Source organism: Oncorhynchus masou, unplaced genomic scaffold (genome assembly GCF_036934945.1).
Source record: "Oncorhynchus masou masou isolate Uvic2021 unplaced genomic scaffold, UVic_Omas_1.1 unplaced_scaffold_3018, whole genome shotgun sequence".
Taxonomy (NCBI): Eukaryota; Metazoa; Chordata; class Actinopteri; order Salmoniformes; family Salmonidae; genus Oncorhynchus; species Oncorhynchus masou.
In genome coordinates, this window is record NW_027009437.1 from 23169 (window position 1) to 37429 (window position 14261).

General features: G+C 33.0%; 1 protein-coding gene across 1 annotated transcript in view; it reads left to right on the forward strand.

The window, feature by feature from the left end:
* LOC135534110 (atrial natriuretic peptide receptor 2-like) overlaps window positions 1-13920 on the forward strand; it is a gene marked incomplete at its 5' end in the record, with an annotated part of 35231 nt that extends 21311 nt beyond the window's left edge. Inside the window, one exon of the mRNA XM_064961245.1 lies at window positions 13362-13920. Within this exon, the coding sequence (XP_064817317.1) occupies window positions 13362-13625 (264 nt within the window). The remainder of the gene's footprint in view (window positions 1-13361) is intronic.
* Between the last annotated feature and the right edge of the window lie 341 nt (window positions 13921-14261).

Consider the following 14261-nt stretch of genomic DNA (forward strand, 5'->3'; position numbering starts at 1 on the left):
GGATATATACAGGATACATACAGGATATATACAGGATATATAGGATATATACAGGATATATACAGGATATATACAGGATATATACAGGATATATACAGGATATATAGAGGATATATACAGGATATATACAGGATATATACAGGATATATACAGGATATATACAGGATATATACAGGATATATACAGGATATATACAGGATATATAGGATATATACAGGATATATACAGGATATATACAGGATATATACAGGATATATACAGGATATATACAGGATATATAGGATATATACAGGATATATACAAGATATATACAGGATATATACAGGATATATAGAGGATATATACAGGATATACACAGGATATATACAGGATATATACAGGATATATACAGGATATACACAGGATATATACAGGATATATACAGGATATATACAGGATATATAAAGGATATATACAGGATATACACAGGATATATACAGGATATATAGGATATATACAGGATATATACAGGATATATACAGGATATACAGGATATATACAGGATACATACAGGATATATAGAGGATATATACAGGATATATACAGGATATACACAGGATATATACAGGATATATAGGATATATACAGGATATATACAGGATATATACAGGATATATACAGGATATATACAGGATATATACAGGATATATAGAGGATATATACAGGATATATACAGGATATATAGAGGATATATACAGGATATACACAGGATATATACAGGATATATAGGATATATACAGGATATATACAGGATATATACAGGATATAGAGGATATATACAGGATATATAGGATATATACAGGATATATAGGATATATACAAGATATATACAGGATATAGAGGATATATACAAGATATATACAGGATATATACAGGATATATACAGGATATAGAGGATATATACAGGATATATACAGGATATACACAGGATATATACAAGATATATACAGGATATATACAGGATATATACAGGATATATACAGGATATATACAGGATATATACAGGATATATAGGATATATACAAGATATATATAGGATATATACAGGATATAGAGGATATATACAGGATATACAGGATATATACAGGATATATACAGGATATATACAGGATATATACAGGATATATACAGGATATATACAGGATATATACAGGATATACACAGGATATATACAGGATATATAGGATATATACAAGATATATACAGGATATATACAGGATATAGAGGATATATACAGGATATACAGGATATATACAGGATATATACAGGATATATACAGGATATATACAGGATATATACAGGATATACAGGATATATACAGGATATACAGGATATATACAGGATATATACAGGATATATACAGGATATAGAGGATATATACAGGATATACAGGATATAGAGGATATATACAGGATATATACAGGATATATACAGGATATAGAGGATATATACAGGATATATACAGGATATAGAGGATATATACAGGATATATACAGGATATAGAGGATATATACAGGATATATACAGGATATAGAGGATATATACAGGATATATACAGGATATATACAGGATATATACAGGATATAGAGGATATATACAAGATATATACAGGATATATACAGGATATATACAGGATATATACAGGATATACAGGATATATACAGGATATATACAGGATATATACAGGATATATACAGGATATACAGGATATATACAGGATATATACAGGATATACACAGGATATATACAGGATATATACAGGATATATACAGGATACATACAGGATATATACAGGATATACAGGATATATACAGGATATAGAGGATATATACAGGATATATACAGGATATATACAGGATATATACAGGATATATACAGGATATATACAGGATATACAGGATATATACAGGATATATACAGGATATAGAGGATATATACAGGATATACAGGATATATACAGGATATATACAGGATACATACAGGATATATACAGGATATATACAGGATATATACAGGATATATACAGGATATATACAGGATATATACAGGATATACAGGATATATACAGGATATATACAGGATACAGAGGATATATACAGGATATATACAGGATATATACAGGATATACAGGATATATACAGGATATATACAGGATATCTACAGGATATATACAGGATATATACAGGATATATACAGGATATATACAGGATACAGAGGATATATACAGGATATATACAGGATATATACAGGATATATACAGGATATATAAACAGGATATATACAGGATATATACAGGATACAGAGGATATATACAGGATACAGAGGATATATACAGGATATATACAGGATATATACAGGATATATACAGGATATATACAGGATACAGAGGATATATACAGGATATATACAGGATATATACAGGATATATACAGGATATATACAGGATATATACAGGATATATACAGGATACAGAGGATATATACAGGATATATACAGGATATATACAGGATATATACAGGATATATACAGGATATATACAGGATATATACAGGATATATAAACAGGATATATACAGGATATATAAAGGATATATACAGGATATACAAAGGATATATACAGGATATAGAGGATATATACAGGATATATACAGGATATATACAGGATACAGAGGATATATACAGGATATATACAGGATATATACAGGATATATACAGGATATATACAGGATATATAAACAGGATATATACAGGATATATAAAGGATATATAAAGGATATATACAGGATATACACAGGATATATACAGGATATATACAGGATATATACAGGATATATACAGGATATATAAACAGGATATATACAGGATATATACAGGATATAGAGGATATACACAGGATATATACAGGATATAGAGGATATATACAGGATATACACAGGATATATACAGGATATAGAGGATATATACAGGATATACACAGGATATACAGGATATATACAGGATATATACAGGATATATAAACAGGATATATACAGGATATATACAGGATATAGAGGATATATACAGGATATATACAGGATACAGAGGATATATACAGGATATATACAGGATATACAGGATATATACAGGATATATACAGGATATACAGGATATATACAGGATATAGAGGATATATACAGGATATATACAGGATATATATAGGATACATACAGGATATATACAGGATATATACAGGATATATAGGATACATACAGGATATATACAGGATATATACAGGATATATACAGGATATACAGGATATACAGGATATATACAGGATATATACAGGATATATACAGGATATAGAGGATATATACAGGATATAGAGGATATATACAGGATATATACAGGATATATACAGGATATAGAGGATATATACAGGATATAGAGGATATATACAGGATATGTACAGGATATACAGGATATATAGGATATATACAGGATATAGAGGATATATACAGGATATATACAGGATATAGAGGATATATACAGGATATAGAGGATATATACAGGATATAGAGGATATATACAGGATATATACAGGATATAGAGGATATATACAGGATATATACAGGATATAGAGGATATATACAGGATATATACAGGATATATACAGGATATAGAGGATATATACAGGATATATACAGGATATATACAGGATATATACAGGATATATACAGGATATAGAGGATATATACAGGATATATACAGGATATAGAGGATATATACAGGATATATACAGGATATATACAGGATATATACAGGATATATACAGGATATATACAGGATATAGAGGATATATACAGGATATATACAGGATATAGAGGATATATACAGGATATATACAGGATATATACAGGATATATACAGGATATATACAGGATATAGAGGATATATACAGGATATATACAGGATATACAGGATATATACAGGATATACAGGATATATACAGGATATCTACAGGATATATACAGGATATATACAGGATATATACAGGATATAGAGGATATATACAGGATATATACAGGATATACAGGATATATACAGGATATATACAGGATATACAGGATATATACAGGATATATACAGGATATACAGGATATATATGATATATACAGGATATAGAGGATATATACAGGATATATACAGGATATAGAGGATATATACAGGATATATACAGGATATAGAGGATATATACAGGATATAGAGGATATATACAGGATATAGAGGATATATACAGGATATATACAGGATATAGAGGATATATACAGGATATATACAGGATATAGAGGATATATACAGGATATAGAGGATATATACAGGATATATACAGGATATATACAGGATATATACAGGATATATACAGGATATAGAGGATATATACAGGATATATACAGGATATATACAGGATATATACAGGATATAGAGGATATATACAGGATATATACAGGATATATACAGGATATATACAGGATATAGAGGATATATACAGGATATATACAGGATATATACAGGATATATACAGGATATATACAGGATATAGAGGATATATACAGGATATATACAGGATATATACAGGATATATACAGGATATATACAGGATATATACAGGATATAGAGGATATATACAGGATATATACAGGATATACAGGATATATACAGGATATACACAGGATATACAGGATATATACAGGATATACACAGGATATACAGGATATATACAGGATATATACAGGATATAGAGGATATATACAGGATATATACAGGATATATACAGGATATATACAGGATATATACAGGATATAGAGGATATATACAGGATATATACAGGATATAGAGGATATATACAGGATATATACAGGATATACAGGATATATACAGGATATATACAGGATATAGAGGATATATACAGGATATATACAGGATATATACAGGATATAGAGGATATATACAGGATATATACAGGATATATACAGGATATAGAGGATATATACAGGATATATACAGGATATAGAGGATATATACAGGATATATACAGGATATATACAGGATATAGAGGATATATACAGGATATATACACGATACATACAGGATATAGAGGATATATACAGGATATATACAGGATATAGAGGATATATACAGGATATATACAGGATATACAGGATATATACAGGATATATACAGGATATATACAGGATATATACAGGATATATACAGGATATATACAGGATATAGAGGATATATACAGGATATATACAGGATATATACAGGATATATACAGGATATAGAGGATATATACAGGATATATACAGGATATATACAGGATATATACAGGATATCTACAGGATATATACAGGATATATACAGGATATATACAGGATATAGAGGATATATACAGGATATATACAGGATATATACAGGATATATACAGGATATAGAGGATATATACAGGATATATACAGGATATAGAGGATATATACAGGATATATACAGGATATATACAGGATATATACAGGATATATACAGGATATAGAGGATATATACAGGATATATACAGGATATATACAGGATATATACAGGATATATACAGGATATATACAGGATATAGAGGATATATACAGGATATAGAGGATATATACAGGATATATACAGGATATAGAGGATATATACAGGATATATACAGGATATACAGGATATATACAGGATATATACAGGATATAGAGGATATATACAGGATATATACAGGATACATACAGGATATAGAGGATATATACAGGATATATACAGGATATCTACAGGATATATACAGGATATAGAGGATATATACAGGATATATACAGGATATATACAGGATATATACAGGATATAGAGGATATATACAGGATATATACAGGATATATACAGGATATATACAGGATATATACAGGATACATACAGGATATAGAGGATATATACAGGATATATACAGGATATATACAGGATATATACAGGATATATACAGGATATAGAGGATATATACAGGATATATACAGGATATAAAGGATATATACAGGATATATACAGGATATATACAGGATATATACAGGATATATACAGGATATAGAGGATATATACAGGATATATAAAGGATATATACAGGATATAGAGGATATATACAGGATATATACAGGATATAGAGGATATATACAGGATATATACAGGATATATACAGGATATAGAGGATATATACAGGATATATACAGGATACATACAGGATATAGAGGATATATACAGGATATATACAGGATATAGAGGATATATACAGGATATATACAGGATATATAGGATATATACAGGATATATACAGGATATATACAGGATATATACAGGATATATACAGGATATAGAGGATATATACAGGATATATCCAGGATATATACAGGATATAGAGGATATATACAGGATATATACAGGATATATACAGGATATAGAGGATATATACAGGATATATACAGGATATATACAGGATATATACAGGATATAGAGGATATATACAGGATATATAGAGGATATACACAGGATATAGAGGATATATACAGGATATATACAGGATATATACAGGATATAGAGGATATATACAGGATATATACAGGATATATACAGGATATAGAGGATATATACAGGATATATACAGGATATATACAGGATATAGAGGATATATACAGGATATATACAGGATATATACAGGATATATACAGGATATAGAGGATATATACAGGATATATACAGGATATATACAGGCTATATACAGGATATATACAGGATATATACAGGATATATACAGGATATAGAGGATATATACAGGATATATACAGGATATATACAGGATATATACAGGATATATACAGGATATAGAGGATATATACAGGATATATACAGGATATATACAGGATATATACAGGATATATACAGGATATAGAGGATATATACAGGATATATACAGGATATATACAGGATATATACAGGATACATACAGGATATAGAGGATATATACAGGATATATACAGGATATATACAGGATATATACAGAATATATACAGGATATAGAGGATATATACAGGATATATACAGGATATATACAGGATATAAACAGGATATATACAGGATATAGAGGATATATACAGGATATATACAGGATATAGAGGATATATACAGGATATATACAGGATATATACAGGATATATACAGGATATCTACAGGATATAGAGGATATATACAGGATATATACAGGATATAGAGGATATATACAGGATATATACAGGATATATACAGGATATATACAGGATATATACAGGATATAGAGGATATATACAGGATATATACAGGATATATACAGGATATATACAGGATATATACAGGATATATACAGGATATAGAGGATATATACAGGATATATACAGGATATCTACAGGATATATACAGGATATATACAGGATATATACAGGATACATACAGGATATAGAGGATATATACAGGATATATACAGGATATCTACAGGATATATACAGGATATATACAGGATATAGAGGATATATAGAGGATATATACAGGATATATACAGGATATATACAGGATATATACAGGATATATACAGGATATAGAGGATATATACAGGATATATACAGGATATATACAGGATATATACAGGATATAGAGGATATATACAGGATATATACAGGATATAGAGGATATATACAGGATATATACAGGATATATACAGGATATATACAGGATATAGAGGATATATACAGGATATATACAGGCTATATACAGGATATATACAGGAAATATACAGGATATATACAGGATATAGAGGATATATACAGGATATATACAGGATATATAGAGGATATATACAGGATATATACAGGATATAGAGGATATATACAGGATATATACAGGATATATACAGGATATATACAGGATATATACACGATATAGAGGATATATACAGGATATATACAGGATTTATACAGGATATATACAGGATACATACAGGATATAGAGGATATATACAGGATATATACAGGATATATACAGGATATATACAGGATATAGAGGATATATACAGGATATATACAGGATATCTACAGGATATATACAGGATATAGAGGATATATAGAGGATATATACAGGATATATACAGGATATATACAGGATATATACAGGATGTATACAGGATATATACTGGATATATACAGGATATAGAGGATATATACAGGATATATACAGGATATATACAGGATTTAGAGGATATATACAGGATATATACAGGATATATACAGGATATAGAGGATATATACAGGATATATACAGGCTATATACAGGATATATACAGGATATATACAGGATATATACAGGATATAGAGGATATATACAGGATATATACAGGATATATAGAGGATATATACAGGATATATGCAGGATATAGAGGATATATACAGGATATATACAGGATATATACAGGATATATACAGGATATATACACGATATAGAGGATATATACAGGATATATACAGGATATACAGGATATACACAGGATATACAGGATATATACAGGATATATACAGGATATATACAGGATATATACAGGATATATACAGGATATATACAGGATATATACAGGATATATACAGGATATATACAGGATATATAGGATATATACAGGATATAGAGGATATATACAGGATATAGAGGATATATACAGGATACATACAGGATATATACAGGATATATACAGGATATACACAGGATATACAGGATATATACAGGATATATACAGGATATATACAGGATATATACAGGATATATACAGGATATATACAGGATATATAGGATATATACAGGATATAGAGGATATATACAGGATATAGAGGATATATACAGGATACATACAGGATATATACAGGATACATACAGGATACATACAGGAAATAGAGGATATATACAGGATATAGAGGATATATACAGGATATAGAGGATATATACAGGATACATAGGATATATACAGGATATATACAGGATATAGAGGATATATACAGGATATATAGGATATATACAGGATATATACAGGATATATACAGGATACATACAGGATATATACAGGATACATACAGGATATATACAGGATATATACAGGATATATACAGGATATATACAGGATATAGAGGATATATACAGGATATAGAGGATATATACAGGATACATAGGATATATACAGGATATATAGGATATACAGGATATATACAGGATATAGAGGATATATACAGGATATAGAGGATATATACAGGATACATAGGATATATACAGGATATATAGGATATATACAGGATATATACAGGATATATACAGGATATAGAGGATATATACAGGATATATACAGGATATATACAGGATATATACAGGATATACAGGATACATACAGGATATATACAGGATATATACAGGCTATATACAGGATATATACAGGATATATACAGGATATAGAGGATATATACAGGATATATAGGATATATACAGGATATAGAGGATATATAGGATACATACAGGATATATAGGATATATACAGGATATATACAGGATACCTACAGGATACATGCACTGCATTCGGAAAGCATTCAGACCCCTGGACTTTTTAAAAATGTTGTTACGTTACAGCCTTATTCTAAAATGGATTACATCATTTTTCCCTCATCAATCTACACACAATACCATTTAATGACATCACAATGCCCCTTAATGACATCACAATGCCCCTTAATGACATCACAATGCCCCTTAATGACATTACAATGCCCCTTAATGACATCACAATGCCCCTTAATGACAAAGCAAAAATACGTTTTTAGAAATGTTTTGCAAATGTATTACAAATACAAAAGAACTGAAATATTACTTTTACAAAAAGGTAAACATTATTTGGGTTTTTATATCACATTTATATAAGTATTCAGACCCTTTACTCAGTACTTTGTTGAAGCACCTTTGGCAGTGATTACAGCCTTGAGTCTTCTTGTGTATGACACTACAAGCTTGGCACACCTGTATTTGGGGAGTTTCTCAGGACAGAGTTCAATCTTGGTTTCATCAGAGCAGAGAATCTTGTTTCTCATGGTCTGATAGTCCTTTAGGTGCCTTTTGGCAAACTCCAAGCGGTCTGTCATGTGCCTTTTACTGAGTAGTGGCTTCAGTCTGGCCACTCTACCATAAATGCCTGTTTGGGGGAGTGCTGCAGAGATGGTTGTCCTTCTAGAAGGTTCTCCCATCTCCACAGAGGAACTCTGGAGCTCTGTCAGAGTGACCATCGGGTTCTGAGCACCTCTCTGACCAAGGCCCTTCTCCCCTGATTGTTCAGTTTGGCCTGGCGGCCAGCTCCAGGAAGAGTCTTGGTGGTTCCAAACTTCTTCCATTTAAGAATGATGGAGGCCACTGTGTTCTTGGAGACCTTCAATGCTGCAGACATTTTTTGGTGTCCTTCCCCAGATCTGTGCCTCAACACAATCCTGTCTCAGAGCTCTACGAACAATTCCTTTGACCTCATGGCTTGGTTTTGCTCTGACATGCACTGTCAACTGTGTGACCTTATATAGACAGGTGTGTGCCTTTACAAATCATGTCCAATCAATTGAATTTACCACAGGTGAAGTCCAATCAATCAAATGTATTTATATAGCCCTTCTTACATCAGCTGATGTCACTAAGTGCTGTACAGAAACCCAGCCTAAATCCCCAAATAGCTAGCAATGCAGATGTAGAAGCAGACAGCAAGGGCAGTTCATTGCTCCAGTGCCTTTCCATTCACCTTCACACTCCTGGGCCAGACTACACTCAATCATATGACCCACTGAAGAGATGAGTCTTCAGTAAAGACTTAAAGGATGAGACCGAGTTTGCGTCTCTGACATGGGTAGGCAGACCATTCCATAAAAATGGAGCTCTATAGGAGAAAGCCCTGCCTCCAGCTGTTTGCTTAGAAATTCTAGGGACAGTTAGGAGGCCTGCGTCTTGTGACCGTAGCGTACGTGTAGGTATGTACGGCAGGACCAGATCAACAAGGTAGGTAGGAACAAGCCCATGTAATGCTTTGTAGGTCAGCAGTAAAACCTTGAAATCAGCTCTTGCTTTGATAGGAAGCCAGTGTAGGGAGGCTAGCACTGGAGTAATATGATAAATTTTTGGGTTCTCGTCAGGATTCTAGCAGCCGTATTTAGCACTAACTGAAGTTTATTTAGTGCTTTATGCGGGTAGCCGGAAAGTAGAGCATTGCAAAGCATGGATACATTTTTCTGCATTTTTGGACAGAAGGTTTCTGATTTTTGCAATGTTACGTAAATGGAAAAAAGGCGGTCCTTAAAGCAGTCTTGATATGTTTGTCAAAAGAGAGATCAGAGACCAAAGTAACGCCGAGGTCCTTCACAGTTTTATTTGAGACGACTGTACAACCATCAGACTAATTGTCAGATCCAACAGAATATCTCTTTGTTTCTTGGGACCTAGAACAAGCATCGCTGATTTGTCCGAGTTTAAAAGTAGAAAGTTTGCAGCCATCCACTTCCTGATGTCTGAAACACAGGCTTCTAGCGAGGGCAATTTTGGGGCTTCACCATGTTTCATTGAAATGTACAGTTGTGTGTCATCCGCATAGCAGTGAAAGTTAACATTATGTTTTCGAATGACATCCCCAAGAGGTAAAATATTTAGTGAAACTATAGTGGTCCTAAAACAGAGCCTTGAGGAACACCGAAATTTACAGTTGATTTGTCAGAGGACAAACCATTCACAGAGACAAACTGATATCTTTCCGACAGATAAGATCTAAACCAGGCCAGAACTTGTCTGTGTAGACCAATTTGGGTTTCCAATCTCTCCAAAAGAATGTGGTGATCGATGGTATCAAAAGCACTAAGGTCTAGGAGCGCGAGGTCATTTACCACCTTCACATGTGCAGTCTCAGTGCTATGATGGGGTCTAAAAACATACTAAAGCATTTCATATACATTGTTTGTCTTCAGGAAGGCAGTGAGTTGCTGCGCAACAGCCTTTTCTAAAATTTTTGAGAGGAATGGAAGATTTGATATAGGCCGATAGTTTTTTATATTTTCTGGGTCAAGGTTTGGCTTTTTCAAGAGAGGCTTTATTACTGTCACTTTTAGTGAGTTTGGTACACATCCTGTGGATAGAGAGCCGTTTATTATGTTCAACACAGGAGGGCCAAGCACAGGAAGCAGCTCTTTCAGTAGTTTAGTTGGAATAGGGTCCAGTATGCAGCTTGAAGGTTTAGAGGCCATGATTATTTTCATCAATGTGTCAAGAGATGTAGTGTTAAAAAACTTGAGTGTGTCCCTTGATCCTAGGTCCTGACAGAGTTGTGCAGACTCAGGGCAACTGAGTTGTGCAATCAAGGTGTAGAAACATCTCAAGAATGGTCAATGGAGACAGGATGCACAGAGCTCAATTGCGAGTCTCATAGCAAAGGGTCTGAATACTTATGCAAATACGGTATTTCTGTTTTAAATGCTTTATACATTTGCAATAAAATAAGAAAAAAATGTTTTCACTATGTCATTATGGGGTATTGTGATGTCATTATGGGGTATTGTGATGTCATTATGGGGTCCTGTGATGTCATTATGGGGTATTGTGATGTCATTATGGGTTCCTGTGATGTCATTATGGGGTATTGTGATGTCATTATGGGGTCCTGTGATGTCATTATGGGGTATTGTGTGTAGACTGATAGATTGATGAGGAAATTGTTAAATGTAATAGATTTCAGAAGAAGGCTGTAAAAAGTGAAGACCACTTCCTGAAGACATTTAGCAGATAATTTTATCCAACCTTGACCTTTAACCACTGACCTCTCTCAACCTTGAACCACTGACCTCTCTCAACCTTGACCTTTAACCACTGACCTCTCTCAACCTTTAACCACTGACCTCTCTCAACCTTGACCTTTAACCACTGACCTCTCTCAACCTTGACCTTTAACCACTGACCTCTCTCAACCTTGACCTTTAACCAATGATCTCTCTCAACCTTTAACCACTGACCTCTCTCAACCTTGACCTTTAACCACTGACCTCTCTCAACCTTGACCTTTAACCAATGACCTCTCTCAACCTTGACCTTTAACCACTGACCTCTCTCAACCTTGACCTTTAACCGCTGACCTCTCTCAACCACGACCTTTAACCACTGACCTCTCTCAACCTTAACGTCTAACCGCTGACCCCTAACCTATCTCTTCAGGGTAAAGGGGACATGGTAACCCATTGGTTGGAAGGGAAGCTGCCTCTCCAGCCCAGTAAGGACCCTGGTGTGAAGGACCCCATTAAGGACCCCAGCACTAAGGTGGCCAGCAGGAAGCCTACATCCAGTATGTCTGTGCTGGACACGGACAGAGACAGAGAGCTGGAGAGAAGAGAGAGGACGGGAGAGAGAGACAGAGAGAAAGAGATGTACGCCTCAATCCCTGGGCTCCTCAACCATGACCTGTTGCAGGACTCAGCCTGACCCCTGACCTCTAACCCATTCCACTGTTGTGTACTCTTATAAATGAATCCTCTCTATAGTGTCTGCTAACACTTCCTATCCACGTCGGTGTATTTGTATCTATTGTGTGTCTGTTTTGACTATTCTGTTTAATTGTCTTTATCCGATAAGGCGTTAAATATCTAGACAGCTGTTTTTCAAAAAGTATAATATTGAGTTCGATCAATTAAATGTGTGTTTATTTAGTGACAAAGTTTAAACGTTTAAAGTATTTAATTTAGTTATTCGATGGTATGACGACGCTGAATAAAAAACATCATTATTTAATCAGAAGGAGTCCTGAGTGATTGGGATTGGTTACACACACACACACACACACACACACACACACACACACACACACACACACACACACACACACACACACACACACACACACACACACACAGTTCTCTAACGTAGCTGTTAGTCCTAACTCATCACATCGTCTCTACCCATGAGTGGAACTGCTTAACCATCTGCTGTAGAGGTAAACAAACACACACACACACACACACTACAAACACACACACACTACAAACAAACACACACTACAAACAAACATTTCCCCACATACATCTTCTCTCCACCCTCTTCATCTCTATCCTCTCTCTCCAT